The sequence below is a fragment of the Panulirus ornatus genome, chromosome 11 (genome assembly GCF_036320965.1).
Source record: "Panulirus ornatus isolate Po-2019 chromosome 11, ASM3632096v1, whole genome shotgun sequence".
In the NCBI taxonomy this organism is placed as follows: domain Eukaryota; kingdom Metazoa; phylum Arthropoda; class Malacostraca; order Decapoda; family Palinuridae; genus Panulirus; species Panulirus ornatus.
This window is the reverse complement of record NC_092234.1, coordinates 42150316-42175567: the sequence shown is the minus strand read 5'-3', so window position 1 is coordinate 42175567 and position 25252 is coordinate 42150316. Positions and strand designations below refer to the sequence as shown.

The 25252-nt window shown below is 39.6% G+C and overlaps 2 protein-coding genes and 1 long non-coding RNA gene across 8 annotated transcripts in view; 1 reads left to right on the top strand and 2 right to left on the bottom strand.

Annotated features, from left to right (window-relative positions):
* The window catches only part of LOC139751427 (L-sorbose 1-dehydrogenase-like), an 87917-nt gene extending 75332 nt beyond the window's left edge, over positions 1–12585 (bottom strand). For 2 of the 4 annotated variants that reach the window (XR_011713345.1, XM_071666834.1), the window contains exons 1-7: positions 12453–12585; positions 5586–6560; positions 5222–5427; positions 3070–3259; positions 2213–2347; positions 827–948; positions 314–370 (exon numbers count right to left, since the gene is read on the bottom strand). Coding sequence is in view for 3 of the 4 variants with exons in the window: in XM_071666834.1 (XP_071522935.1) it covers positions 314–370; positions 827–948; positions 2213–2347; positions 3070–3259; positions 5222–5427; positions 5586–5748 (873 nt within the window). In the remaining variant the exon portion in view is untranslated. The remainder of the gene's footprint in view (positions 1–313; positions 371–826; positions 949–2212; positions 2348–3069; positions 3260–5221; positions 5428–5585; positions 6561–12452) is intronic. The other 2 variants (XM_071666833.1, XM_071666835.1) reach the window with 2 other exon arrangements.
* Positions 12513–18853, top strand: LOC139751430 (uncharacterized). Its single transcript, XR_011713347.1, has 2 exons — positions 12513–12627; positions 17385–18853. It is a non-coding gene; the product is annotated as an uncharacterized lncRNA (long non-coding RNA).
* Positions 17754–25252, bottom strand: part of pasi2 (Protein) — a 30313-nt gene continuing 22814 nt past the window's right edge. For 2 of the 3 annotated variants that reach the window (XM_071666836.1, XM_071666838.1), the window contains one exon: positions 17754–24860. In XM_071666836.1, the coding sequence (XP_071522937.1) occupies positions 24768–24860 (93 nt within the window). In that variant the 3' untranslated portion in view covers positions 17754–24767. The remainder of the gene's footprint in view (positions 24861–25252) is intronic. The other variant, XM_071666837.1, reaches the window with a different exon arrangement.

Genomic DNA, 25252 nt, shown 5'->3' with positions numbered 1-25252 from the left:
TTACATTTGATTCAAGTATGCATATAGTTCCAGAGAAACATAAACCTTGCCAAGTTCAGCTGAATCAGTATGGAACTAAATGAATAAAAAAGTTCAAATAATACACAACTCAAGTGCACCATAGGATGCTACTCTAAACCATGACGTGTTCTGGACCTAACGACTCATAAGGACCATGAGGGAATCTACAACTTATCCAGGATAGATTCGCCTGAAACACAGTCACTTCACTCTATCCATTCGTCTGCATCATGGCAGATGCAGGTGGAACCATCACCCTACCCATGCAAGACTCCTATGAACCATGACTCACCTTGCCTCCGTACCTGTACACAACACCGGTGGCTCTCTTGTATTTGTTGAACAGCACCTGTAGGGAAGGGCAGATACAAAATGGCGGTAAGGTTCAATGTATTTAACATCTGCCTTCATGATTCAAAACTATATGATGCAACAGAAACGTGTGATGTGGTTAGATAAACAAACATTCTAGGAAGGATAATCTCTTTCAATTTCAATATCTTATTTTGTTTATACGATAATAATCATTGGTTGCATTGTTTTATCAGATTTGTTAGATATAGAATTACTAAATAATGCAACTGATGTGCGAGGATGGCAAACGAATACCCACCATCTTGTCAACATTGGACTGAGGACTATCCAGCAGACGATTAGAAGCTTTACTTATTCTTGCTTCTGATATCTCCATGTAAGGGGACAGACGCTTGGAATATCCTAGGTTACGTTATTATTACAAGGATGATCCTTAACCCTTGAGCAGGGTCTTTGGAAGGGTGTTGTGAGGGGTGTGGGGGAGACCTACCTTGAGGACAGTAGCACTGTGAAGGATGTGCAGGTTGGGTCTGGAGGCTGCTGGTCTGAGGTAGGCCCAAGCTGTGGAGCACCTCACCCCATCACACACGTTGTACTCCGGCAGGGAAAATCCTACCAAGCAAACAACGTTGTTCTTAGTGCTACCCAGACTGTCTTATACTACCTCATTCACAGCTCAAATGATCTACACATGGACACGGCTTCCTCTCCCCAGCCTACGGTTCTCCCCCACTGACACAGGATTGGCAGCTAGTGCATAACAATGCGTTTCCTAGAGAGGGAATTCGGTGAAAAGGATTATCATGATCATCTCACCGGACACCACACAGAACCCGCCAACACTGCTGGAAAATAAATTCATTAAAGGTTTTATGCCAGGAAGATGTACTGCAAAGTCTGTAAACGTACTAAGTTTTACAGCAGGCTCACCCTACTCAATTCAGACTTGAGTGGACCACAACAGGTTCACCATACCCAACTAGAGATACGACAGGATGGTTTAAGAGTGGCAGCAGCCATAGGAAATGGAACCAGTGGGTGTGAAGTGAGTTAGAGAGTGGGAGATGGAGCTAACTAAAAGGCTTGGATGCAGTGAGGAATGTGTGGAGGGAGCGGTCAGTGCGGAGGTAGTGGTCAGCGTCTGTTAGGGCAAAGATGATTGGATCAGAACATACAGGAGGGTGGGAGGCGTGCGTGGGATAGACAGAATGAAATGGAACAAGGGGTCACAAAAGGCTCGACCAGGGAATACGAAGCGGTCATGGTAAACCATGCATGTCTGTGACGCTTGGCTGTAGAAAGTAATAAGGGGTCACAAAAGGCTCGACCAGGGAATACGAAGCGGTCATGGTAAACCATGCATGTCTGTAGAAAGTAGGTTTTCAGTGCATTATACATGACATCTTGAGAATGGATGTCTGTAAATGAGGCCGTTGTTTTTCTGTTCTTGACGTGACCTCCCGGAGGCAGGAAAAAACATTTTTATTTCAATAAGATAACGATGTACTAATGTAAAAATATGTTTCACATAATTCTTATGATGGAGGGAGTTGATCAGTGAAAATTACGAGGATGGTGGTGTCAGACCAACCAGTCCTCTGAATGGTGTCAAGGGTAGGAGCAAAGTATCTGCTCAGTCTCCTTGCTGCAGCTACTGTTCTGCAGTTCTTGAAGGAAACATAACTACCAGCAAGCATAGGGCATCACGGCAGCATGCTGCAGGAGATCATGGCATTAAAGATGGCAGAGCTGCAGAATGAGAGGTGAATGGGGTTGCTTATGCCAGGATGGCAAGCTGACGACGTGCATGATGGCCTCGACTCGGGTGAATGAGGACGTGCATGGTGGTGGTGGTGGAGGTGGTGTGAGGCCTCACCTAGCTGCTCGGCAGCGTTAGGGTCGACGGTTTTGAGTCCCAGCTGGCGGCCGGCGCGGAGGAAGGCCCGCGCCAGCTGGCCTGTCTTGGCGTTGGGGGTGACAGCCAGAGGTCCACCCTGGCCGTGGTACCGCCCTGGAAAGGAGGAACCTATACAGTACTTGTGTGTTAGTCTGTAGGGCACAGGATGTACTCGCTTCCTTCGCCACTCACGCCTCTCATCTTGCAACTTAAATCTGCTTATTCTGTGTTCAAACCGGCCGCTCTATCCATCACAAGATACCAATACTATTCCAAAAATACACAAATGAAAATGAAGTTTTCATGATGAAAAGTTAATTTGATAAAACAACTACAAGTACCCAGACTTCTCGGTTGGAGCCAGAAAATGTCCACTCCATTCGCCATCATATTCTACAACCGGAAGTTACCTCGCTACTGACATTTGGTGGTGTTCAGAAACATAGTACCGTTAACTGTAATAGTCACAAGGTAACTTTTACAAACGAGATTGTTAGAAGAGCCCTGGGCTGTTACTAAATTCGGCCTGTTACTAACAGGCCACAGTAACGGTCTCCTCTAATGGCAGTTATTTATCATTCTCTTGAAATAAATAAAATAATTCGATAAAAACTTAATTAAAAGACTTGTGGCTTTTATTTGTAGGATAAGACAGAGTATATGTGCATGCAAGTGTTGAAAACACACAAGCTCATAAAATTCTAGTGGAAATCATTCATAATATCTTTACCGATAATTCGAATTTGTCTCTTATATCCTGAAGGAGGTTTTCTTTCATACGTATGTTGCCAACTACTCCTCAGGGAGAGGGGTGGTTGTGGCGAGGCGCCACCCACCTGTGTGTTTGGTTGTGCGGCCTCGATAGTCCTCCGACTTCTTGAAGTAGTAGAGGACGCTCTCGTAGTCCCAGCCGGTGTTGCCGAGGGAGGCCCAGTGGTCGAAGTCGCGTCTGTTGCCTCGCACGTACAGCATCCCGTTGGTCGTGGAGCCTCCGCCAACCACCCTGGCGTGGGGAATCCTCCCACGCTAACCACAACACAAACCATTAATTACCTACACCAACAAGATTTATAACCTAAGTAGCAGGAGCAGGGTGAAGTTTATAGGAAGGAGAGACAGAGACAGACATATACCATGGGAGGGAAAGACATAACATGCAGTGAAGAACAAGTCTAATGACCAATGATAATGATACGAACGTTAATGAGATATCACATTTCCATCAACTGTTAAGTCTGGCTGCCTCACGAAATAACTCAGCGTGGCAAATGAAATGCCTCGTCATCTCTGTGATACACGGGTCAATTACCTCTGGCAGTTACTTCCCCACACACGACTCAAAAACGTACAACCTTCTCATGTTACGTAGAACTATCGCTCTTCTCGTGTCACACAGTAACCCTGACGCTGGAGCAGACGAATGAGTGCACATCGACAGCGCCTCCCACCGCAGTTCGCTGGACGACGCACACATAGGCTATAGTCACGCAACTCAGGCGTCAAGTTCAACCAGTTGATCTTTTTTTTTCTACGGGGCTTTAAAAAGGTTATCCTGGCCATGGGTTCGACTCTCCCAGCCCAACACTGGTCTACGGAGACATGGCTACCTCAACAATCGTTGCCTATGAGGAGACAGCGAAACAATCTGCAAAACTACATACAAGTTCCGAAGATCAGAGCATCATTGAGCGATAATACATAATTATTCACTCTAGATGAATGTGTGACTAGAAAATGAAATGTATTGTCAGCTTGCCTATATGAAGAATAAAGAGGACATACTAATGTCTACTCGGTACCAATATAAAATCTTATAAGACTGCTCACGACAGCCAAAATGAGCGTGTTCAAGTTACGTGACAAAATTCAGGTGGTGGCACACGGGGATTCCAACCACTAGTGTTTTTCAGATTTGCTATCACTTCTTTCATTGGAAAATATTTCCTTATCAATCACCTAAAGAGGTAAGCATTTATATCAATATTTTGTCAAAGACCTCCAGTCTGATCCATTATAAAAAATCTAATGCCAAGGGATAGGAGGGGTGTGGCCTCCAGTACCCAATATACCCTTCGACCAACCGGGTACAATTTACGAAACAGGAAACAAATACATTAAATAAATACTAATATACTCTTAGATGCGACGACTACAAACTTCCTTTAAATGTCAGAAAAAAGAAATGGATTGAACACACCCCACCCGGCTCGGGTTTGAAATGAAGACGTGCTTATTTTCCATGTATTTATAATGGTTTCCATCACATCACCTCTGGTAAATCTGAACCGTACAACCAATTAGTAACGGTCCAGGACTTACCTCTCATTGTCATGTTACCGTAAAATTGTATTAGTTCCACACACTTTCCTGGCGTAATTAGCGTTACACCCGTGAATCCCCCCGGGTGTGGCGCCTCGTCCCATAGACCTGCGTTACGAGTTTTACTGTATATACGCTTCAGTGACCCGTATGTTTCCATTGTGTTACAACATCCTACATGGAAGTGGCTGAACCTTTAATAAAAGAAAGATGACACAGGAAACGCTAAATAACCCTATGTCTGTCTTCACCTAAATATCCGTCTGTCTTCACCTTAATACCCCTCTTTCTGTCTACACCTTAATACTGTCTTTCTCTCTCCCTCTCCAACTAAATATCCGGCTATTTCTGTCTTCACCTTAATGCTATTCTTTCTCTCCACCTATAGATACCCCTCTGTCTTTTCACTTAAATCTCTCTCTCTCTCTCTCTCTCTCTCTCTCTCTCTCTCTCTCTCTCTCTCTCTCTCTCTCTCTCTCTCTCTCTCTCTCTCTCTCTCTCTCTCGAATTTTCAAGCTCTTGACCAGATACGGTGTATAAAGTATAGACATACTTCGTTACTCAAGTAATGTCCGTAAGCAAAATTACTCTAGATCCAAAGTACTTCAGTCAGTGATGAAATAACTACTTCGATATGAGTTAATGTCCAGGTGGTTTAATAAGACTCACCCTCCCGAGGAAGTTCTTGAGACCGTGTTTCTGCGGCACAGTGTGGTAGTCCCAGTTGAGGTTGTCAGGCAGGTAGTTGAGCGCCACCCAACCCGGCACGTAGCTCTCCGTCGGCGGGGGTCCCCCGGCCTCCAGCACCAGCACCCTCCAGCCAGGGACTTCCGACAGTCTGGACGCCACCACGCTGCCCGCTGACCCCGCTCCCACTGCCGACACAGGTCACACGGCACCAGGTCACTCTGTAATCTTTGTCATACGATTATCTTTATAATTATTATATATAAGTCTAGCGAATGGCCAACCATGGCCTCCAGGACCAATTACATTACTTCCTTCCATCTGACGACGACCCAACGCCACTCACCTACGATGAAGTCGTAGTAGTGGTTGAACGGCTCTGGTCGGTTGAACTGGAGGGTGGCCTGCCGCGCCTCCCGCATGATGGGCTGCAGAACCACGCGCAGCAGCGGCACCAGCGTGGCCAGCGTCAGCGTCGTCGGCAAGAAGCTCAAGGAATTGAGCATCATCCTGATGAACCCTGGTGGTAGTCAGCAGCAGCCAGGGGCGTTCTGAGGCAAGACTGGTTTACTACCTGCTAAGCTTGGATCACCTCGGGCCTCTGTCACACTTGAGCTGAGTGAAGTAGCCGGTGGGCTTAAGCAGATCTGAGTTTAAGTTGCATCAGCTCCTGGCCACGATTGCTTCACTGTAGCTGTAGGATGCCTTCACCCTCACGTCGTACCGCAGTCTCGAGTCGAACTCTGGTGCTGCCTCACGATTTCGAAGCGTGTTTTAAAGTTCGATCAAGAAACATTAACTCCGTGTTCAGATCCTCTCACCCATAGCAACCAGTGATGTGATCTATCCTCACTTTATAAAGTTCTTATGAATGGTCTTCACAGTGGCACGTTCTAACCACACTGAGTCTTCATTACATGAAAGTTCTATATACGTGGTCCTCACTGTATGAGGTACAGGGTCTGCATACAGCACTATGGCAGGGCCTGAGGTATCACTGCGTTCTGTATATAGCTGTACAGCAAGTCCAGGACGCCAGTTCCGGGCCTGTGTATGACACCATAGCATGCCCTGGGTGTCAGCCCAGGTTCTGTATATATTAGTAAAGCAAAGGACTCGTTGTCAGCACAGGTTCTGTATATATCAGTAAAGCAAAGGACTCGTTGTCAGCCTAGGTTCTGTATATATCAGTATAGCAAAGGCCTGGGTGTTAGCTCCACCTCTGTATAACATACCACATGCCTATCTGTCTGCCTTTGCTCACACGGGATCGTCATCAGTTCGTGAGGTGGGACTTTCTCCCTCTTCTCCCGTTGTTAACCTGAAACATCAACAAAGAAGCGAAAGTCATCTAGAAATAAACATATTAAAAACTGGTAGTACAAATATAAATTGAGCTGACTGAAAACCATACATGTAACTGTGTACAGGAAATATCATATACACAAGGAAGAGCTCCAGTTGTGTCCTCAAACGGATGCTCTCGCTAACTTTACTAAACACAGAGCAAATCTCTTTTAATGCTTCTAAAAGTACTATTAATCACAGGAAAAAATTTATTCTCTCTCTCTCTCTCTCTCTCTCTCTCTCTCTCTCTCTCTCTCTCTCTCTCTATATATATATATATATATATATATATATATATATATATATATATATATATATATATATATATTATCCCTGGGGATAAGGGAGAAAGAATACTTTACACGTATTCCCTGCGTGTCGTAGAAGGCGACTAAAAGGGAAGGGAGCGGGGGGGGGGCTGGAAATCCTCCCCTCTCATTTTTTTTTCCCCAAAAGAAAGAACAGAGAAGGGGGCCAGGTGAGGATATTCCCTCAAAGGCCCAGCCCTCTGTTCTTAACGCTACCTCGCTAATGCGGGAAATGGCGAATAGTATGAAAATATCTATCTATCTATCTATCTATCTATCTATATATATATATATATATATATATATATATATATATATATATATATATATATATATATTATACTTGATCATGGTTGCCCACGTTAGGAAGGTAACGCCAGGAACAAATAAGGAAAGGCCGTATTCACTCACATCTCTTTCCTAGCTGCCATGTGTAATGCATCGAACCTAGGCTCTCTATCCACATCCAGGCCCCACAGACCTTTCTATGGTTTGCTCCGGACGCTTCACATGCCCTGATTTAGTCCAATGACAGCACTTCGGCCTCAGTGCACCACACAGTTCCAATTCACTTTATACCGTGCATACCTTTCAGCCTCCTGCATGTTCAAACTCCGATCGTTCAAAATCTCTTTCACTCCATCCTTCCATCTTAAATTTGGTCTCCCCTTTCACCTTGTTCCCTCCACTTCTGAAACAGATGCCCTCTTTGTCAACCTTTCCTCACTCAATTCTCTCCATATATCCGAACCATTTCAGCACACCCTTTGCAGCTTTCTCAACCACTCTCTTTGTATTGCCACACATCTCTTTTACCTTTTTCATTACCTATTCGATCAAACCACCTCACACCACATACTGTCCTCAAATACTGCGATTCCAACACATCCACCCAACTTCGCACAGCCTCATCTGAAGCCTATATCTCATCCATATAATTTTGTTGGGACTAGTATGCCTTCAAACATACCCATTTTTGTCCTCCAGTTAACGTCCTCTCTTTTAACACATTCTCCATCGCTCCCAGAGCCTTCGACCCTTCCCCACCCTATGAATCACTTCCGCATCCATGGTTCCATTCGCTGCCAGGTTTACTCCCAGGTATTTAAAACACTTCAATTCCTCCAAGTTTTCTCCATTCATATACCACAGCTAACCTGTCCTTTAACCCTACTAAGCCCAATAACCTTGCTTTTATTTACACTTATTTTCTACTTCCTCCTTTCACACACTCTTCCAAACTTAAGTCAACAACATTTGCAGTTTCTCAAGCGAATCTGTCATCAATGCTTTATCATCAGCAAAAAAACAAATGACTCACTTCACATGCCCTCTCGTCCCCTACAAACTGCATACTCACCTCTCTATCCAAGACTCTCATATTTACCTCCCTCACCACCCCATCCATAAACAAACTGAACAACCATGGTAATAACACACATTCCTGCCGTAGACCAACCTTCACTTGAAACCATTCACTCTCTTTCTACTCGTATACATGCCTCACACTCTTGCTATAAACTTCTTACATCTTCTAGCAGCCTTCTTCCAATACCGTATATTCTTACGACCTTCCACAAGGCATCTCTATCAACCCCATCATATGATTTCTCCAGATCCTTAAATATCATATACAAATCCATCTGTTTTTGTAAGTATTTCTCACACATTCTTTAAAGAAAAATTCTGATCCACTACCACTACTGAAACGACACTGCTCCACCCCAGCATGGTGCTCTGTACATGCCTTAACCCTGTCAAGAAATAACTTTCCCATACAGGTTACTAGATACACTCAACAAACTTATACTTCTGTAGTAGGACCACACAACTTTATCCCCCTTTCCTTGACACAGTGACATTATAAATGTATTCTGCTAATCCTCAGGCACCTCACCATGACCCAGACACACAATGAAAAGCCCTATCAACCAATTAACAACACAGTCACCCCCTTTCTTCAGACATTCAACCGTAATACCATCCACTTCAGCCGCCTTGCCATATTTCATCTCACGTAAGGCTTTCACCACCTCTTCCCTAAACCATTTTTCATGACTCACTTCGTATACCATCCCGACCCAAACATTCAACAGTCCTTCAAAAAACTCATTCCATCTCACTTCATCACTACCTGTTACCACTTCCCCTTTTGCCCCTTTCACATGTTCTTATTTTCTCTTGTTATTTGCACATTATTAACCTCTAAATCATTTCATTCTCCCTAAAGTTTATTGATACTTGCTCACCCCAACTCTCATTTGCCCACTTTTTAAGCCCCTGCACCTTCCTCTTGACCTCCTGCCGCTTTCTCTTATACTCCACCAATCATTTGCACTCCTTCCCTATAAGTACTGCCTAAACGCCTCTTTGCTCTTTCACCATCAGCTTTACTCATCGTCGCATTCAAATCATCCATCACCAATACCCGGTCGCTTAATCACAACTGCTGACACACTCACTAAGCTGCTCTCAAAACACTTGCTTCTCATGATCTTCCTTCTCATTGTAAGGTACATAAGCACCAATAATCATCCATCTCTAGCAATCCACTTTCATTTTACCCACATCAGTCTAGAATTCATTTCCAGACACTTTTTCACACACTCCTACAGCTCTTGATTCTTGTTCTATCACCAGACTACAACTAAGACATCCAAACCATTCTTCCCCATTACCATTGAGCTTTGTTTCACTCACACCGTTGGCGAGGCTTTATAATTGTTTGTTAACGAAAGGAAGCACAATCGTGTCGAAAAACTAATAACTCAATATAAAATAATGCACCGTCTCCCTGCTACTGGAAGCAGCACAGCTTTGAGGCTCCAGGAGCTCCTGGAAAAGGGGTTCTGAAGTAACATATATATATATATATATATATATATATATATATATATATATAAAAAAAAAATATATATATATATATATATATATATATATATATATATATATATATATATATATATCATATATATATATCATATATATCATAGAAATCATACAAATTGCCAACGGCACAGAGTAAACTACGACCTTCCCGTTCCGGTGGGTGTAAAATGAGCGCCAACCCTATGCTGGGCCTCTGACAGGAATATTATCAGGGGCTACAAAGTTTCCTTCGGGTTCCCTTTTCTTCTCTATTAGTCATCCTCTTTCTAACCAAAATGGTTTTGTGCCATGAACTGTAAGACCAAAAAGGGTATGGAAGATGAGAGAGGTGTCGAATGCTAGTCTCCAATATATGCAAAAATTTTCCGAGATCCCAAAAATTCCCGGGCCTCCTTTTGGACCCCCGGGCCTGGGCACGATGTACCTCCTGCACCTCCTTCTCACTGGCCGCGCTCCTATGGCGGATAAGGGTATTCCATACAAGTGAGGTTTTCGTGAGCGATGATCGCCACGTTAGTGGCTGGTAGTGGCCGATACTTCCGCCACAAAAGGTCCACCCCGACCTGCTAACGGGTTGCGGGAACTTAAGCTCCAGAGCATCTGAATAGCAGGTGATTTTCCTTCAGAGACGAGCCGCCCAACACCTGTCACCCTAGGCTAATCTAGTCCCTTCACAACGGTTCATGTGAGCAACGGTTGCCACCTCGCGTCACTACCACCTACAACGTAGATGATGACTTTTAAGATAGTGGTTGGTTATGATGTCGTAGCAATAACACCAGTACCAGTTGTTACTACTAACAAGTTGAAAATATATTCGGCGTGAAATTCCTCTTCTCCTTTGTCTTTAACGTGATGTTATTCTATCTTCTGTTTTCTCAGACAACATACTAACACACCGCTTTGTACAAGGAACTTTCAAAGAACGAAACGAATATAATAAAACAGTGCTACGTAGTACAGCGGGAAAGAACACTAACTACAATATCCACCCTTCCAACACTTGGGAAAATAGCTGTGCACATTTTCCGATGCGAAGCTATTCACACGGAGACAAGGCAACTTTAACGAGAAAGAAGTGACGTAAGGAGGTCTGGCTTGGTATTAAAACCCTCCCAGGATAAGCAAAGACATAAGGAAACTTTAATGACCTTACAGACCTCACCTGACCTTTCCCGTGAAATCAAACAATAATATGATGATTCTGTTTTCCTTCGTGTTGAGATGTGTTCACTTGAAATACCTCTGCTTCAGCCAACAAAATACTTGATTAAGCTTCCTGGGGACAACGAAGCTAGAAATGGTAAACTTAACGTTACGATACTCCATTAAAAGTATTCTGATTATATATAGCTCTCGCAGATAGCTGAATTTCTTTAACTTAAAGGTATAACGACTTCTTAATGGAAACCCAACCAAACCTATCAAAAGTCAGGCAAAATGTTTTAGGGCAACTTAATTTTGGTCAATATTTTGCTAGTATATTCTCATTTCCTTGTTTCTCCTGGGGAAAAAGTAGCCCAGTACTTCTTAGAATTTAGACCACATCCTAAACGTAGAATTTTCTAGGGATATAACCATACATTACAACCGTCAGCCTTTGGTTTGCAACGCTTCAGTTTAGACGCTCCTGGAAAACAAAGCACTATACTGCTTACATCTCTGATAGATACTTGAACTACATGTAACATCATACGGTTTACAGATGTCCTCAGTAATTACAATAAAAACTGAAATCTCTTATAACCTTCTCTTCCATCTTATCCTTTATGATTACCACCATTCCCTTAACGGTGCCACTGGTCACCAATACACCTGGATGCATTCATTACCACCAAAATGAGCTGCTGCAATTAGGCATTCCTAACTGTCATGACTGTCAACACTCTCATAACTCCTATGATTACCGACATTCCTATCTACTATTCCATCACTCCTAGCCATGCTTACCAGCACTCCCTCCTAGCTTCTTTGATTACTACCAACTACTACATGAAAAGTACTCCAAGTTTCCGACTGCAAGCACCCTAGCTGCTATAAGTGCCAACACATAGTTGCTATGATTACCACCACCTCTGACTGTTATGACTACTATCACACCTAGCAAACACGAATACCATCACTGCCTGCTGTGGTTACTAACACTCCTAGTTATCATAATTAACAAAACTTCTAGCTGCTATGATTCCCACTACTCCAAGCTTCTACGACAGCCAGCACTATTAGTAACAACATTTAGAGAATATTGTTTATGTTATTATGTTACTGGAAATTACTTTTAATTTGAGTATTTAGAGAATATTGTTTATGTTATTATGTTACTGGAAATTACTTTTAATTTGAGTATGTTAGGTAATGTGCTTATTATGTTGAAGCTATTTTGTATTATTATCTGTTTGGAGACATTGGGCAAGATTAATAAGAACACTGGTCTGACTAGTCAGGTTACAAGACTTAACCAAACTGTAGAGTACAGGGAGAGAGACTGACTCCCAGAAGATGGTTAGACATTAAGTGTCACTCTACAGCCTCCTCAAAATATACAATGGAAAGCCCAGTACTGTTTCTTACTAAGTCCAACCCTTGAAACATAGTGTTTGGAATAGGTTACCTTTCAGTGTACTTTTTGTTTATCCTCAAATATATTCTCGAAAAGAATTCTTACGTACCCTTCCGACGCCGACGGTCCGTCGGAGGTGCGTCCGCGTCGTAAGGAGAGCAAAGGAGGACTGAGAGCGGCCGGCACGTGCAGCCTGAGTAGACCAGCTCCGGCCTGTGACTGTTGTTTCTGTCCACAGTAATGCAGTTTCATCCTATAAATCCAAGTATACACATCCGTGAATAGTTAGTTATCATATTATATTGGTTTTATGACTATTTTATATCATTTTCTAAAGCTAAGGTACATAATCTAAAGTGATGGAAACAGCATAACCTAAATTAGAGAAAATACAAGGAGAGTCAGTGAGGATCACCTATTCTGACAGGTACCCTTGGTTTGCAAAATATCTGTCGTGATGTTAACAGAACTTGACCTGTTTACTGAAGGTGACATGACATAAACCAGGATGTAGGTACACCCAAGTTACAAGCAGTGTCGTCTTATAATAAGTTGTGGGGAAATTTAGAGGTGCTAGTATACAACTTGATTTGTATCATTCTTTAAATTTAGGAAGTGATCTGTATCACCAAATATAATCTGCTTTGCCTCTAGATATTGGGGTTGGTAGAGGTCTAAACTGACAAGCACTACTGCAGGTTGCAGAGACTATCAAGTGTTTTTGAACTAACGACCTATTGTAGACCCGGGTGTGTGAATAGCATGGTTTAAGAGATAGTCATCTGACCTACATCACCATATGGTGCAGAAAGGTTTTCTGGTATTGTGGTACATTAACTTGACCAGTATAATCCAGTGGTACTGGGTTTAAGGCGAACTACAAAAGCTTCTATTACACCGTGGGTGAAGAGAGTAACTGGGGTGGTACTGACATGTGGTATTATAAGATGCAGGGCATGTCTGATGTGGTGATGACCTAAACTGATCTGTATAATCTTAGTGTTGGGAGTGATTTGTGGTGGTGATGTAACATGATCCATATAATCCTAATGTCAGGCATGTTCCCGGTCTGGTGACCTGCCATGACCTATATCCTGTATTCCCCTAAGGTACAGGAAATCTCAAACAGCTGTGATCTAATGTGACCTTTGCCACTCCAAGCAACCTGCCAATGAGTATGTATGATGAAATTATCAGATGAAGCTGCTTGTTCCTCAGTGCTGTTATCTTCTGATGCTACACACATTGCACAACTTTTTGTTTTGGGTGCTCCCTGAACCGTTTTTAGCCACTTCCTCTTTTTCTTCAATGATCTTTCCATGCATTATAACATTTAAGCATACATACAGTACAATGGCTTCAATACATGTCCATAAAACTAGGAAAAATACTATATAAGTTATTACTGCTATATGGCCAGTTTTGTATTTGTCATGTGAAAACTAGATTCAAAAACCATTATTAAATTCAATAAGGTAGTCAGTTTCAACCAGTAATCCTGTTGCTGCTACTGACCAAAATAAAAACAATAATCAAACTGGTTGTCACTGGTACAATTCCTTCAAAAATTGGTTTACTTACTCTTGCTGATTACCTTTCTTTTAAGATCACTGCCTTGAAAGATAAAACCGTATTAATGCTCCTCAGTTCATAAGGGCAAAGGAATATTGATTTAGTAAAAGAAATGTCCTCAGCGGTAATCCATAGAATCAAAGGGCAATAACAAATTTGCTCTCACCTGATAAAGAAAGCCATCCATATCTATAGGCGATAGATTCTGGGTGCAAACTTTATGTACACATTAGGTAAAGACACCTGAAAATGCTGCACTTTGTGGTCAGTGGTAACTGGCATTTTTGGGAAAACTGTCATACTTGATTTTAGGATTGCTTTATTTCAGAAAGTTAAATATTTTCAAATATGACATCTGGGGAGCAATACACTTAAAATAGCACTGGACATTCATTCCATCGGGAAGCAATCAAAGTTTGTTTTTAACAATATTTATTTAAACAAGTACAGAAACTGTGTAAAAAAAATATAAACAGAAGGAACAGAGAAGTGGGCCAGGTGAGGATATTCCCTCAAAGGCCCAGTCCTCTGTTCTTAACGTTACCTCGCTAACGCGGGAAATGGCGAATATATATATATATATTTTTTTTTTCCCCTCCCCAAAATCATTTCAGCACACCCTCTTCAGCTCTCTCAACCCCACTTTTCTTTATGTAAAATGTTTGAGGACAATATGTGGTGTGAGGCGGTTTGATTAAGTAATGTAAGAGTAAGAGATGTGTGGAAATAAGAGAATGGTTTAGAGAGCAGAAGAGGGTGTGTTGAAATGGTGTGGACAAATGGAGAGAATGAGTGAGGAAAGATTGACAAAGAGGATATATGTGTCAGAGGTGGAGGGAAGAAGTGGGAGACCAAATTGGAGGTAGAAGGATGGAGTGAAAAAGATTTTGAGTGATTGGGGCCTGAACATATAGAAGGGTGAGAGACGTGCTGTCAATGAACTGAACCAGGGCATGTGGAATGTCTGGGGTAAACCATGGAAAGGTCTATGGGGCCTGGATGTGGATAGGAAGCTGTGGTTTCGGTGCATTATACATGACAGCTAGAGATGTGGCTTTCTTTTTTTTTTGTCTTTTCTTGGTGCTACCTTGCTGTAAGGGAGGGGGCTATCCTGTGGCAATGTAGCGACAGGAATGGATGAAGGCAGCAAGTATGAATATATCATGTATATATATGTGTGTCTGTGTATATATATGTATGTATACATTGATATGTATATGTACGTATATGTGTGTGTATGGGCATTTATGTGTATATGAGTGGTTGGGCCATTCTTCGTCTGTTTCCTTGCACTACCTCGCTGACATGGGAAACAGCGGTTAAGTATAATAACAATATCATTATCATTATTAAACTTAATTGCTGTTTCCCACATCAGCGAGGTAGCGCTAGGAAAGAGACGAAGAATGGCCCATCCACTCATATACACATATATATACATAAACACCCATACACACATATACACATGTACATATTCATACTTGCTTGCCTTCATCCATTCATGTCACTACCCAAACCCACAGGAAGTAGCACTGCTACCCCCCCTCCAGGAAAACAGACAAAAAAGGCCACATTTGCTCACACTCAGTCTCTAGCTGTCATGTGTAATGCACCAAAACCACTGCTCCCTATCCACATCCAGGTCCTACATATTAAAAAATTTGGACGGACTGTTATCAGATAAATTTTTGTGATAATTCACATACATCTCACCACAGGTTATTGAAAAAGGGCATATTTAAAGAAACTTCTGTAGCTTCTGCATAACAACTTAAAATTTATAAAAAATAGACAATAATACAGTTTGTCCAGTTTTTTATTGTAACCAACTAGGCAGGGGAAAAAGTGTGCCCTGCTCATAGCTATGTTGGCAAAAGGTATAATAATGAGCATATTAAAAAACATACACCTTGGATTAATTTGAGTTCCACAGATGTTTGTAGACCTGACTCTTGAAAGTGAAAAGTTTACAAAAGTGGAAATTTTGAAAAACACCACAGCTTCACTGTGGCTGGTCTTTGTACAGAAACTGTAAGAAACCACCAGTTGCATGCTGCCAGGCCAGGCCTTAGGGGCTGGGATATATCAGAGCTCACAGAATAATAACCAAAATGTTACTGAAAGAACATACAGGTAAGCAACATTTACAGTGGATGCAGTGGCATGGTTGAAGAGTCATGACATCACTACACTGATCTATGAAATTTTGCTTTAATGCAAAGCCAGCTGGTTGTACCTTTTTTTTTTTTTCAAGCAAATCATGTGGGGTTCTAACTCACAAATCAAACAAAGCAGTTGAGTCAGTGCATGTAATAACCTACTTCCATCATATGTGTTAGGAATATTACATCCATAGGTATACCATCTCTTGAACTTTCTTCAAACACAAACATCTTTCTAAACTTCTGTGTACCAATTGCTTTCACCACATAACTATGTAGTTACATCTTTATTTAAACCTCCAATACTGTAAAGGTACTTCCTTACATGTTTTTTAAAATAAATTCTTATCCATAGGGATACCATCTCTCGAGTTTTCTGTAATCTCAAACATCTTTCCAAACTTCTGAGTACCATTTGCTTTTGCCATATAACTATGTAATTACATAATTTATTTAAATCTCCAATACTGTAAAGGTACTTCCATGCAAGTTTAAGAAAAAACAATTCTTCATTTCTTAGTTTCCTCTGGATCCCCCCACCCCCATCTCTCAGAGAACTATTCAGTCTACCTGATTCAAAAAATTAAAGGTTGCAATTGTTATGAATGTAATGAATGTCCTTCAATAGGTGAATGGGTCACATGCCTTCTAGTAGTCCAATCACCTGTCTCTTTTTATTCTATGTCAGTCCTCACTCTATTAGTCCAAAACATTCATAACTTATATCCTATATGCCCATCCTACTTTTCACTAAAGTATTTTATCCTTTGCTTACATTCATCTATTTACTTCTTATGTACTTCAGTAATTTCTATGTCATGCATGTCAGTGATAGCAGCCTCTATTTCGCACATCTCAAATAATTTTCAGAAATGAAGAGATGTTTGCTTCCTTTATACCAAACTCTCTTACAATGTCAATAAAGAGCAAGTCAACAATGTTATCAAACAGTAAGTCAAGGTGCTCTCAGGGATTTGAATCTGACACAGATGCAAATTTTTTCATGAACCTCTATATATATCTCACTTACCATCATGTTTATCATGGTGTCTCCCCCATCCTATCACGGCAATACTGGAGATAATATATCTTCTACAGTAAGTACACTTGGGAACTTAGAATTCACCTAATATACTTATACCTTTATTTGTATCTAGAAGTGAGGCCTTCAATCTAGCTGTTCATTAACTTTCAATTCACTCTTGAAGCTTTTTTTGGAACAATTTCTTTCATATGTCTTGCCCATCTTTCATTTTTATGCACCTCTTTATTTATTCTACTGTACCCTTTTTCTTGTTCTCTTACAGTATTCAAAGATGTCCTACTCTGTCTAGCCAAACTGCTAGCTAACTCTTTAAGCTTGATGTCATCCACCTGAGCCCTGCTTTTCTACAGTCAGTTATGTTCTGGGAGGAAGAATGTACTTTGGCATTGTGCTTAAGAGTGACACTCGCATCTGAAAAATAAATAATCCTTTGACCTTTGGAAACTGGCAGACTAAAATGAAATGACTCTCAAACCTCATTCTACTGTAAAGGTTCTTAAACAGTAAAAATTTGTATCATTGGTATAGCACCATTTATAAAACAACCTAAATGCACCATACTTTAGCTATATTCTATACGTATGTCACACTACTTGAATCTTATTCTCTGGAAGTAAATTATTCTAAAAAAGTAAATCATGTTTTTTATTTTCTTTATAAAGTATAATACAACTGGGTTTACTACTTGAGAAATTTCTCAAATATGGTACACATGTTAGTTATCTTCATACGTACAGCATAAAAATACGAAAATAAATACACATAAAAAACTTATGACAATATAAAGTTACTTTAAAAATACATATTCTTTTTTGTGTCAAGATAGCTAAGTCTCCCTTTTATGGAGCTCCTGCAGTACTCAGAAAGTGGTGCCTTCATCCATTGGCTGGAACCATCGATGAAGAAATTAGTGATGGTAAGTCTGTCTCAGTGGGGTGAATGCGGGGCAGCTGAAAATTAGCAGTTTAGTATCTTCAATACAAAACTTAGAATTTAAGAATGTTAGGGTCATGTGATACGATGAGTTAAAGTCTGTAACTGTTCAAGAGATGGGAGGAGTCCAGAGAATAGATGGGAAAGCATAACCTGTACATATCTCAGTGTATTAAAGGTGGAATAAATTTCACGACATAATCTGAAGAATGGGATGTATCCAGTGTTTGCCGAGTCAACTAAATGTGAATATGTTTAATCAATGTTGTTCCCTCTATATATATATAAAAAAAAAGGCATAAAAAATAGCTTTACATGATATATTTTACAGATTTCAACTTTACTCTGTACTGTAAGGTGTATTTATCTATGGCTGTGTGAAAGGAAACAATGATCTTGAAAAATGAACTTTGCATACAAAAGAAAATATAATTGTGAAAGGAGACAAGGATCTTGTAAAAATTAACTTTGCATACAAAATAAAATATAACACATTTCCATTACTGTGAAAGCCTATGTTTACTTGAGCACACTAGACATGAGGTGAATAGGTGTTTGTCTGGGTTAACAGGCAGTATGCACCTGATCCACTCCACACAAATGTGAATGGAGTTAAAAATAACACTGATAAGAGAACTTTGTTTTTCTAAAGGACTTATATTAGCACTAACTACAGAACCATTTCTGTAAATGACCTGCTCCATTCAAGAATGGACAAACATCACCAAAATCAATCACCTCAGGTGACTAACATCTATATTCAATAAATGAAGATTCACATAATTAAGCTTATCCAATTCCAAGACAGTTAACTAAATTAATAAATCAAGGAGCAAGGTATTAATGCATTCTACTAGGTATCCCCAACCCCAAATAAAAGACTCCACTTTACCAGCACAATGCACATTTAAATCACATCCAAAATATTTAAACAGGATAAGCACAAACACTTATGTTGTGGAATATACTGCAACAATGGGTCTTGACTGCTAGTTATTACTTAAGCAGAGAAAGACTTTACCAAAAATTTATAATCTTCCATGTTCTGATACATGACATTTCAGAATAGTGTTCAAACTTTCAAGGGCAGACTCCGAAACCGTTTATTCTAATGCCAAAAGATATCTCTAGTCACCAGAACTGGTATATTATAACACCTACACATGTCTATTCTCTTTGTTATCCTATTTAGTCTCCTCCCCTTTCTGACCCTTCTCTTGCTGTAGGCTCTCATCTAACCCTAGTCACCTGGAAAAAGTAACTCACTCCTTAACTTCTTCGAATTCTTATGATCAGAAGCAGATTTAAGCAGTTTTGGGATTGTATTCTTCTAAACATTAGATGTGAAGAACAATCATCATCCTATAACTCCATCTCTGTATTACTTTACTAGTAAAGAGTGGTGCGCAACACACAGGAATCTTACAATTGCCTAGTCATAATGCCATACATTCATCCTGTTTACTACATGGTATTTCTTGTTTCATTAATTGTATGGAATTCTGTTGCAACACATCCATAAATACATACGTTGATAAAATTTGGGATCCATAAGCTAATGGATGGCTGAATAACTCTAAGTTACTTCATGAATATTATCTTAAAAACTTATTGCATTTCAGTTACCACAGCTGAATCAAGGTATCCAGACAGATAATATTTCCTAAATTTTCTCTCTTATATCATCTTGGCATCTACAGGTACACCACCAATTTTCTGACACGCTTGGTTCCAAAGCCTTGCCAGATTAACCCTTTTGCCAGACCAACCGTGGTCCCGTAATAATAATTCATCAACACACCTCTAACCCAATAATTATACTTCTTCCATGTGTCTAAAGTATACCATAGACTGCTAGAAATTTAAATTAAAATATTAAATGTTTGAGCACCCTAAGATGGTCTGTCTGTCCTTAGATTGAATCCTGTGGGGTCTTCTTCGTCTTTTGTTGGCATTTTCCTAAGTGTGCATCGCCAGAGTAATGCAGTTTCATCTGAATTATACCCCCGCTCAGGACTTAGGTGCTCGTTAGCTACGAGTTTTGCAAATTCGTCCAGATACACAACAGCTCCTTCATGGTTTGCAGACCGCTTTTCTCTGCACACTTTATTCATGGAAATTCCATGACGCTTCTTGAACCTTTGAAGCCATCCTTCACTATAGTCACGCTCATGTTGTAATTTTTGTTCTTTCTGGAACAACTTAGCGTGGTCAATTATCATGATACCTGACAAGTCCACTCCATCACTCTGACGCTGTCGAAACCAATGCATCATCACTCGATTGTACTCAGTACTCTTACCATCTTTCATAGTTTTTCTAATCATCATTTGCTTCTTGGAATTGCTGTCTGCATAGAATTTCAATATTTTCTCCCTTTGCTTCTTTATATTATAAACAGTTGATGAACCAATACTGTAGATGTCACACAGCTTATACACTGAAACACCACAGTCCATTTTTTTCAACAGTTCTACTTTATCTTGGATCGATATGGACTGGTTTTTACGTTTGACACCACCACTGACACTCTTATATGTCTTAGAAACCATAGCTAAGGTTAAATTTAAGCAAAATAAGCTAAGAATCTTACAGAATTGTTGTATCACAAAAGTGCAGTGTAGAGAATGTAAATAAGCGCTCCCTACACAATACCATCTGTGGCTGCCCAGTAAACTAGTCTGGTGGAGGTGGTAATTTCAAGTTCCCTCACGTAATTTTGTCCAGACTAAAAGAGGTACTTAACCATCAGTTGCCGGAATTTCAGTGGTGTACCTGTATTCCATGCGAACTCTTTCCCTTATGGTATATTTTCTTAAGTGTGCAGCCTCCAACAAGATAATTCAGGTATATTTTCTTAAGTGTGCAGCCTCCAACAAGATAACTCAGGAAGAAACACAATATTAGGTAAATCTATAATTATTCACACAATATTTAACCATAACAGAATGGTAAATCTAGAAATGAGAAAGTGACAATCATGTACATATTTTAATGGAAATCAAAAACTATTTTTAAAACTGAGAAGTATATTTTCCTTTTTAGTCATTAGAGAATAAAATTATCTAATTAATTGGTTTTTCAGTCTTGAAAAGAAATGTTTGCATCAGTATGTTTTGCTGTGGAGAGTTACCATTCTCTGACCATGCTCAGTAAAACTACTGCTACTTGTCATTCAGTTTCACCACCTTTTAAATTTTATATTTTTTCAGGCTTGTGGGACTCCTCCTTAAAAGCAATTCTGACCTTTCAATTCAAAAGCTTATATACCCCTGCTCTAAGAAACATCAAACTTTTTCAGTACTATTCTAAACATATCTCCATTAAGTATATAGGCTGGATAAACAATATCATATAATTGCAACGAGTGAATTTCATTTCATATACATTGGATGCTTAAGAAAGTTTTTCTGAAAATGTAGCTAATTAACAGCCAACTGGATTTAAAAACTTCAATCAGTCTAGGCAACCTACCTACACCCCTCCTCCCTCTTTGTTTGTGCATGCTTGCATTTGTGCACATTTATGACTCCATTTGGAAAGGACATTTACATGTACATAGCTTTAATCTTAGCCTCTTTTCTGTACTACAATCTCTTGAATTCTCCACATTCGTTACTCCTACTCTTAGCTTGCTCCAATCATCTATTACTCTAATGCAGTACTACAGAAATATTTCCTAATCTTTCTGATGCATCTCATGACATTTCTTGTCATCTCCTCTACTTGGTCAGTTCCTTACACATAGTGACCTGCTTCATGCTGATATTATCAAACTTTTGATGAAAGTTGTAATCATAACTTTACCTACTCTGTATTTCTTTCAACGTGGGTAAATATACAGTTGCTGACACTTACTTATTGCTTAGCTTCTTTCATTTTGGAAAAATTTTGTTACTCTCTATATGTCCTTTCTAGCAAATCTCAGTGCCTCCTTCGGGAGATGATCTGACCGGTAATGCACACTTTAATCTAGGCTTGATATATTCTGCAATCATTTTCTGGATGCCTTTTTTTTTTTCATATACTGTTAGACAATTTCAACAATGAACAGTATAATTTCCTTAACAATTCTCCTCAAGTGGTTTAACTAACACACTGCATGATACACCAACCCCTAAAGTCCCTTACACAAGAAGATTCCTAAAATTGGCTTCTACAAGATGATAATCATAAGACCTGAAAGTCTCATCTCGAACTAATTCTTCATTTGTACTGATCGAGTTGAATTTCATCATCATATATCTGACCAATGCTTAGGCACACCCGTCTTTTTGCAGAGCCACAACTCGAAGCACTTTGTATTTCTTGCTAAATTTTGGATTATCTTCTATCACATTCCTATATGATTTCAAGCTTTCTGGCAAGTCATTTACATAAATCAGCAATACCAACAGTCCTAAGGAGCATCAGTAGTTACTCTTACCTAGTTTCAAAAGGCATCTTAAACAAGTGTCCTTTGTTTCCTTCCCGCCTGTTAATTTCTTTCCTTCACTAGCCTTCCAGTGGCCCCAGAAGTGATCCTTGTTAAGCACCAATGGTTACTTTTATCCAATTTGAAAAGGCATCCTCTATTCCATTCATATAGTTTTGACTCCACCAGAGGAAAACTATCATTAAACCTGCAAGGAAATGTTCTAGACCCAATTTGGGTACACTGTCAAATACCCTTTGGCACTCACAAAAATACATAGTTTACTCACTCATCTCTTTTACCTGGGCTACTGCTTCTTCTAATACATCAATGGAAGTTCTTAATACCTCTTTTCTCTACTGACTTTCATTGGGTAGTTTCTCCTCTGCCTACCTTTTCTGTGTGTTTAAAGAATGATTGCAAGTAATACAGGCCTTGTAATTTGGGACACTTTCTCTGCAACTCTTCCTATAACTAGGTATGATTTCCAACTTTTTCCACTAACACTGATCCCTCTTCAAGCAAGTACTCAAACAACATCTCAAGCAGCTTATCTTGTTCTGAATAATCTGTGGGCAAGTAAGGTGAGATACCATTTTTAATCATATGCTGTATATGGATACAGAGCCTTCATGAGCTTATCTTTGCCTCATCTAATGATATCAATGCTTTCCATGATTTCTCATCCATCCTATCTATATAATACAAATGGTAGTCTGTTTCTGAAAGTAAAAAACTCTGGAACTTGTATCTGTGCATGTTTATAAGCATGTGTCTACTTGGGTGAGTGTGTAAGTGTGTGTTCTAAAGATTTACTACTTTTTCAAAGCAACAAATTCAAACAAACATAAATTAGGCAATACATAAGGATCATGCCAAATGTATGTAAATTACAAGCACCAGTTTCTACATAAAAGGATGAAGATACATGCATGTAAAGTATAGTTAAACATATACTTACACATTACCAACAAGAAATCACAACACATACTCTTTAAAAACTAGACCAAAAAAACTCACAAATGACTAAAGTGGTCTAGATATAAATGATCAAGTTAGGTTCACCAAAGGTGATGAACAAGCCATCCAAGACGGAAAAACATTATGACAGCCAGGAGAGGACTTCAGTGCATGTGCACAATAGTGCAGGGAAAGACTAAAGTGAGAGCATGCTGATGCAAAAAGTGCTACAAGCAATGAGGCTTCTGAGTAAAAAAAAATAGCAAAAAATGACTAAGTATAAAGGACTGCTTTTATTGATGTTATAAAACAAAGTATATGGGGAAGGGGGATTTATGGCAAAAGAACGTCTTTAAGTACATCATCACATCCCATACACTCGGACTCAGTTTAAATAGTGACTCACAAAGTTCTTTAAAAACTTGGAAAACTTTAGCATTAACATGGTCTCCTTAGCTGATACCAAAGTTTCATCTTGTGCTGCACTTCTATTCAAGTGATCATCTTAGATGACACATCAGACCTTGCACCCGGGGTAGTGGGTCGCGAGGCTGTGAATGAACTCATTGTCTCCATCTGAAATACAGGAACATACATGGTTCATGAACATTACACTACCTGAATGTTCATCAAAATCAACATATTTGCATCAAAACAAGCTTGGTCTGCTACTTAATCTAAATCATGCATGAATCTGTATTCAAACTCAGCATTTTATGATCTTCAATACAAGGTATGAAAGCATCCATCCTTTGAGAGGAAACCCCAACTATGCTTATAGTATCATGACATTCCAGCATTGGGGATACTTCATAAATGACAACAATGCTCCATATATACAAAATTCCTTTTCAATGAAAACAGTTTTTTCTGTCTATATATTGTTCTCAATAACAATTGCAATAATCAATTTCACATATCAACAGATGCTCTCTTTAATCTAACAATTTCTTTCAAAATATGGCAAAATAAACAAAAACTTTGCAGGAAAGTCATAATACTTGCTGTTCTAGCAAAACAAACAAAATTCTGACTGCTCTTTGATTAATAAGTAATATCTTTACACAGTTATCTTGATCAGAGACAGCATAATGAGCAATCTTAATAAACCTGCTCATTATATCATGAAAGGTACAGGAAAATGAAGCTTGTACAGAAGCATTCTTCTTGGATGTACAAAAAGGCAACAATTTAAAATTACTTTGGTCTAAGGAACAACAGTATCATGATGACACTGATAAAAAACCTACATTTAACACAGTAAATAAATCTAAAAAAGCTGTACAAGTTATTAAAAAAGTATTGACCAAACAGTAATAAACACATATATCTGAGTTTCTACGCATTATAGTCAATCTGGGTAGAAAGAGTAGAACGTGCCCCTGGAGTTGTGGGGCGTGAACTAAACCCAAGGGTGCTCATCGTGTCCATCTGTAAAAGGGTGCAGTAAGATTATGGTAGTGCTGAGAATGTGTGTAGAACAGACTGTCCACAGAGTGATTTCCTTTCCTCAAAAAACAGAGATTAAGTGCATTACATTGCCATTAAATGGTGCCTGTAACTGTTACATAACATTATTTGCAAAAATATTGCTGGTCTTCATTTATGACTTTAGAATAACAAGAGATACACAGAAGACATTCAGTTATTAAAGATTACTGTGGAGACTATGTTTCAGGCAACTTATGTGCAACAAAAATACCATGGTTACAAACTTTAATGCTGCTTCTCTAAAAAGTAACTGTCTTTGTGCTTACAGCTATTATCATACAAGGTTAAAACATAAAAAGCAACTGAAAATTAGCATTTGAAATATATAAGCT